The following is a 6,705-nucleotide window of genomic DNA, read 5'->3' on the forward strand; positions in this document are numbered from 1 at the left end:
AAATTTGAAGGTTATGTAGCACTGCACGGCACAGAGAAGCAAGAGGTCGACCGTGTATAACCAACACAGGTGTAGCACAGTAGATCCCTGCACGGGCCGACTGTTCAGGGCCCGACCCGGCCCGGGCGCATCAAAAAATGGCCCGGGTCGGCCCGGGCCCGGACCTTCATGTTTATATGCTGCCCGGCCCGGCCCAATGGCCCAGCACGGCCGGCCCGGTGACTCAACGCGTAGATGGCGGCCTAGTATTTCCAGACGTGACGTACGCGTTTCTAGTGCTTATCACACAAATTTAAAAGTAAATTTATAAGAAGAGAAGACACGGCAACATACATACAAGAACTGTCGATTTGACACCACAACAGCACGGGACCGAATTAAATGCAGGACGCACTACCGTAGTGTAACGTTACCGTTACACTACCAAGTTTTTGTACATGTAGAGGATACCGTCGACAGTCTCTTCCCAATCCCCTCACCAAGCTTTGCGAACGTGTTTGTGAAATACGTGAGGAGTCAGGAGCAATGTAAAGTGGCTTTGAGATATGTTATAGAGGGTCGAATCATACGTACAATGCAGTGTCCCTTGCTTATTTTTGCCAATACTGTACACCACTATGACGCAAGCACGTGATGATATGAACTAATAGTCCACTATTGCGTGGAATTAGCTGCGTGACCCGGTCGAGCCTGTCTCTCGGAAACATGTTTGCTGGCCCGAGCCCGGTCCGGCGCGCGGTGTTGGCGTATTTTGTCGGCCCGGCCCGGAGCACACAGCCCATAACAAGCCCGGCCAGGCCCGCGGGCCGTGCAGGGCTCTATAACACAGGCCCGAGCTCGGCAAGCACGGCCCGCGGTCTCCGTCGGTTCGTTAAAGTCCGAACCCGTGCCGTGCTCTACTACGCATTAAAATATATATTTCGCGCAGTATTCAAAGGCACGAGCTGGCAAAATGTGCTAAGAGGAAGCCGCAACGCTGGTTTTGAGATGAGTGGCTAGTAGAGTTTTAGTAATGCGTACGCAGGGAGTAGCGTGTGCACACTCCGCATGCGTCGAACATAGCTTTGGGTTTGGGCGCATCGTGAGCAGGTTTTCTCCTTGCGTACGCTACAGCTAAAGCTCTCTACTAGCGGACGGACGGTGTTAAAAACGCTGACGTCCGTTGCGTCATCGTGTTCCCCCTATACAGAAGATAGCACGCAAGAAGGGGAAAGAAGCGGAAAAACTGTCGATAAAAAGAGGCTCGTCGAGATAAGGAATAAAGAGAGACGCAACAGCCACGTGCGCACACACGTGAATTGCACAGCTCGGACGGAAAGGAAACCTCAGCTGATCAAGTCCCTCCCTGTCGTGATTGCGGACTGGACAAAACGTGATGCAAGTATGGTTATACCTTTCGTCATGGGTGCACAAGCACATGAAATGTAAAGACTAAAAGACGAGCGAAAATGCCTCGCCCTTTGTTAGACCGAAGACCACTTTTTCGTGGAACGCGGACGAACAAATCACGGTGCCATGCATAGTCAATTCAGCCCAGGGAGCATTAAAGGGCGACTTACCGTCGGGCGAATTGAACTAAGTAATTGTACGAGATCACCGAAACTTCGGAGGTTGTTCGCAATAAGATGTACTAGTGCTGCTCTGCTGTTGTTATTTACCTATTTTACTGGATATTAATGACCCACGTACGTGACTTTTGGGCCATATGCTGTTGTCCAGAACGTCGTTTAAATCCTTCACGATATGAAGCCATCTTGCTGATCTAAATAAATAGTTCGTCATCCCATCATCATTCACGTAGTAGTAGTTGTTATTATTGGTAAGTACCTGAAACGTCCGACTGGGCCCGTTGGTATTGCATCTTGATTAAAAGCGCTAAAACGCAGAAAGACAACGAACACACCGTGCGCTCGGTGTTTGTGTGTGTTATCTTTCTGTGGTTTAGCGCTTTTAATCAAGTTCACGGTTATATTACACTTTTTTTCCTCATATTCCTATCGCCTTTCGCAGCCTTTTACTATGAGCGCCGCTGAAAAGTCCCCTACATCCCAAGACACCGCACCAACAACTTCTATCTCGGGAATACAAGAAAGAAAAATGCAACGGACAACCCGCAATGCAGCTAAAATAACTCAATCTTGCACAAGGGGCAGTGACAGTAATCCAAGCAACTTCTCCGCACTCCAGGTCAAAAGTGACGAACCTTTGCGTGAAAAGCTGAAAATAATGCGACGCACTTGTCAAATTTAATTGCGTCAGTGGCTGTTTTCAGTTTGCACAAAGGCAGTGTTGAGCGCGGCGCAAGTTCCCCTACGTGGCGATGGGGTTATCATTTGCATATAACACAAAGGCGTGGATAGGCTCCAAATAATATACGCGTGCTTTCTGTTCTCTTTTTTCTGGCTCTATTGTTCTACCCACAAACGCGTTTTGGAGTGGTGGGTAAGGACTAACATCTGCATATTTTTCTTTCATTTCCCATTCCAATCCCAATATAACGCGTACAGCACAAATGTTCTGTTTGTGCCGCTGTCCTTTAGATAATTTTTCTTCTACCGTTACTATTGTGGAACTCAGTTTTTGTACATCACTATTTTGCAGATCATCTTCCGATATTCGTGCTTTTTTCTTATAACGTAATGTAACAACGCGATTCGTAAGGATCTCCCACCTGATGTATTCGGTTGTTGCTCTTAAACTACCGTAAATAAATAAATAAATAAACAACACGGCGTATTTCATTCTTCCTCTAGATGCGTATACGAAGAGGGGAGTCAAGTCCTGTAGATCACATAAACAAAATACAGAAGCCGACACTGAAGATTTTTGCTTAAGTTTAATTTGTACAAGCTTTCGCGTAGGTACCTGAGGAAGCGTGGACCTCCACGCGAAAGCTTGTACAAATTAAACTTAAGCAAAAATCTTCAGTGTCGGCTTCTGTATTTTGTTTATTCTTCCTCTAAGTGTAATTTCGCCGCAGGAACCATTCAAGTATCATCGCTACTTAATAGTGTCCAGACATTTCAAAACGACGATGCTGGAACAAGATAAACCTCACTGGGTCAAAGACCTATACATATGTCCATAGTTTCGGACTTTCGCGTTATGTATTCTAGTCACCGGCTCACTTTCTTTAGCAATTATCTACGGAACCGTTAAGCGCTTCAAAAGAACGAGGAACAGTGAAAGAAGAAAAAAAATGCAAGAAACATCCAGAAAAGTTAATTCATATGCTACACTTATCACTTACATGTTTCATTTTGTTTGTTGCCTTTTTCTCTTTTCTACCCAGTAGCTTCGTAGCCGCCGCCACCGCGGGTATAACAATCCTTACACACGTTTTAGGCACCGACAGCAAGAAAGAAATATATAAAGGAAAGGCGAGAAAAATGGAAATTCAATGCTCACCAAAGAAGCGAAACGCGACGCCACTTTCGAACACAATTTCGGCGCGACTTTTGAACGAAATATTGAGACTTATGCTGGATATCTCGTTGCATATTCTGGCTCCTACTACGCCTTTTCACGTATTGTCAGCATTGATTGTTATTTTTACTTCGAAACGCAATGGGTTTTCCTAAACGCGCGGACCAAGTTTTATTTTTCACTATCGAAAGCGGAACTCATTACTATCTGCGGAAGACGAAGACAAAATGTGCTACGAATAAGCGCCTGTTACACAAACGTTTCATCGACACCCAATTTCGATTGGCACGCATTTCCAACCCATTGTCCAGGTCAGTTTCATCCTGTGGATCATGAAACATGTTCAATGTGAAGATTGATTTGCACTCACCTAGCCGGCGACTGCCGAGCGCTGACCCGACAGCGGCAGTGACCAGAATCCAATGTAATATCCACATTGCACTACAATCAGCTTGGAGAGATGCAGGAGCACATGTAAGCCTTCCGTTCAATCCAGCAACACATAATCTTCCCAAATACGCACCAACTGCGGCGGCGACGACCTCGCGTGACGCTCACTCCGTCGTCTGCAATTCTGCGATCACGACGGCGCCATCAAAGGTTGCTGGCGCCGAACACCAGGTGGCGTGGCGCCGCTCTGCTGCTTTCATCTCTCGTTCGTTCGACTTTGCAAGTGTTTTCGGCCTCAGAGTTGCTCTGTGGGGGTTTCCCGTTCCACCCTAGGAGACAACAATACTTGGTACCAGTTCTTGCTTCGATAGATGAGGAGTTCCGTATAAAATAATGTCGAGAAGAACCTGCAACGAAACAAGAAATTGTGTGACGCACCCTCCCCCACTTTGATTTACCTGGAAGGGAAGAATAATATAAACTTCACTGGCAAACGACTTTTGGACACAAACTGACGCTCTCAAAATACACAACCCACCTCCCCTTCGCGGCTCACCTTTTCAGTGTGACGAAATGGTGACGCGCACCAAGCAAGCGCGGCAAATTGCAGAAAGCGCTAGTGCCTTACATTACTTCTTCATTGCTACATATTAACCTCTGTGCAGGGCTTGGCAGTATTTAAATACATTGTATTTAAAATATAAATACAGCTATTTATATATTGTATTTAAATACAGACTCGAAAAAGGTATTTGTAATTATATTTCAATGCCAATTTTCGGGTATTTATATTTGCGATTACTTTATAAATACTCCTAAATACACAAGATACTGGTGTGTTTCATGGATTCGCGCCTTCCTCTTTTTGGACAGGACCACACTTCGTGAATTTTGTCCAGTATGAGTACGTCGCACACATGAACTTGTGTTACACATTTCTGCATTAATGTCCCAACGTGGAAGTTACGTCGCGAAGAACTCTGGGGCGACGAGTCGTGTTCGGCACTTCTGAAGGGTCTTCAAGACAGATTTCACATGTATCTGAATGCTGAAGACGGTGCCGTCCTTGCAACGGTATCCCACCTTTTTTTAAGCTAAGGTGGGTGTCCAAAGAGATGTCTGGAGAGAAGAAGAAAATGACAGAGCTCCTGCTACTAGCTCCATAGCAGGGGGCCTCGAATAGTCACGAAAGTACGAACAAACTCACGGCAGCCGAGGACGATTTCCAACTTTGAAGACACGCTTCCAAAGCCAAGTATAAACTACAACAGTGCTCACCTATGGCGGTGATGTGATACGTTGATACGGTGATATGATTCGTTCAGATTTAAAAACGTCAGATTTAGTTTGATTGATTGATTATTTGTTTTTTGGGCGTTATTTTGCGCAAAAGTGACGAAGGCCATACAGCGCCAAAAACAGGTCAGATTTGGTACGATACATTTACACCACCACCAATGGGGCAGAGTATCGCCCTGGTGATGAAGCTCTTCATCATCATCAGATAAAGTTGTTGTTGTTTGTTCTTTGTGAATCAGATTCTACGGTCGAACAGAAGACGCCTAGAAGATATCTTCGATGCAAGTTTTTTCTCAGAAGATGATATCTTCGAGATAGTACTGATATTAAAATCGCCATGATGATCTAACAAATAAATGGCACCGTTCCTTGATGATTTGCTGTTATGATGATCGTTATTTCTGTAGTTCCAGGTGACATCTTCCTCACAGTATTTATGGTAGTATTTACGGTATTTAAATATTGTGTTTATATTTTGTGTTTAAATATTCATATTGAAAGTATTGATGCAGAGTATTTAGATACCTCTTTTTATTTATATTTAAATACTGATACTTAAATAAATCCTTAAATAAAAAGCTTAATTCACGGCGTCGGTGGCACGATCACCCTTAATTCCATTCACATTCAAGATGGGTACGTTAGTATCGCTCCCCATCCATCATCTCGCAATAAAGTTGTTGTTTGGCCTCTTGTAGTGAGCATTTGTAAATTTTAAAATGACCAATGTCGTAAAATCCTATACTTGATGGAAAGCTGTTTGTTTACAACACTAGATACGAAGTAAGATAATATGTTATTGATGAAGGCTTCACTATTCGCACTGTCAGTATCGTTCGTGTGGGTGGTCCTCAGGTTAGCTGACGCATGGTTGGATTAAAGCATCTCTTCAGCATGTAGAGCGTAGCATGGAGATGATTTGATGAAATCATGTTGAATGTCTTCAAGGCCTTCCTCACGCTCTGCATGTGCATGAACACCTGCGGCACAATAAAATTGTTACTTGTTAATCTGCCGCACTGCAGAGAACGTCAAGATAAGCCGGCTTACCTCAACAGCTGACGTGTTGTCCACAGCGACACTAATGTTTTGCGGCGGACTTTTGAGATTGCTTGTCTGAAGAACCAAGCTGATAAACATACTGTTGCCATTTTCACGCGATACGGCCCGCAGTAGATTACATGGGCTGCTTTGAGGACGGCTTCTTCTTCCACCGCACACCCACGCCTGTCTTCGCAGAACGTACCCTGATCGGGTCGAATCGTTATCACATATGTGAGCGAAAATAGCACTTGAAGTAAGCTCTCAGCCTCTTCTTTTCAGGTTTTATGTCATGCCATGACCTCACGATTGAACGCGACCCAGCGAAACAACTACGCATATGAATAAAACACAACAACTCCGCGATCACCTCTCCACCGCCATTTTGAGAAACGCGAAGCGCCCTCTATAGTCGCTGAAAGTTGCGGATTTTGAAGATGTTGCCTGACACCGTGTCAGCCAGCATCTGGCTGTTACGTGATACGATGATTTGACGGTAGTAGCTCATAAGCACCAAATGCTCATAACCTCCAAACGCTCAAAACCTCC

General features: G+C 44.8%; 1 protein-coding gene across 3 annotated transcripts in view; it reads right to left on the minus strand.

The window, feature by feature from the left end:
- The window catches only part of LOC135388585 (A disintegrin and metalloproteinase with thrombospondin motifs 7-like), a 143,678-nt gene extending 139,652 nt beyond the window's left edge, over nt 1–4,026 (minus strand). Inside the window, exons 1-2 of one of the 3 annotated variants that reach the window (XM_064618210.1) lie at nt 3,950–4,026; nt 3,797–3,877 (exon numbers count right to left, since the gene is read on the minus strand). In XM_064618210.1, the coding sequence (XP_064474280.1) occupies nt 3,797–3,863 (67 nt within the window). In that variant the 5' untranslated portion in view covers nt 3,864–3,877; nt 3,950–4,026. Of the gene's footprint in view, nt 1–3,796 lie in introns of all 3 variants that reach the window. The other 2 variants (XM_064618211.1, XM_064618212.1) reach the window with 2 other exon arrangements.
- Nucleotides 4,027–6,705: the final 2,679 nt, after the last annotated feature.

This window comes from Ornithodoros turicata, chromosome 3 (genome assembly GCF_037126465.1).
Source record: "Ornithodoros turicata isolate Travis chromosome 3, ASM3712646v1, whole genome shotgun sequence".
In the NCBI taxonomy this organism is placed as follows: Eukaryota; Metazoa; Arthropoda; class Arachnida; order Ixodida; family Argasidae; genus Ornithodoros; species Ornithodoros turicata.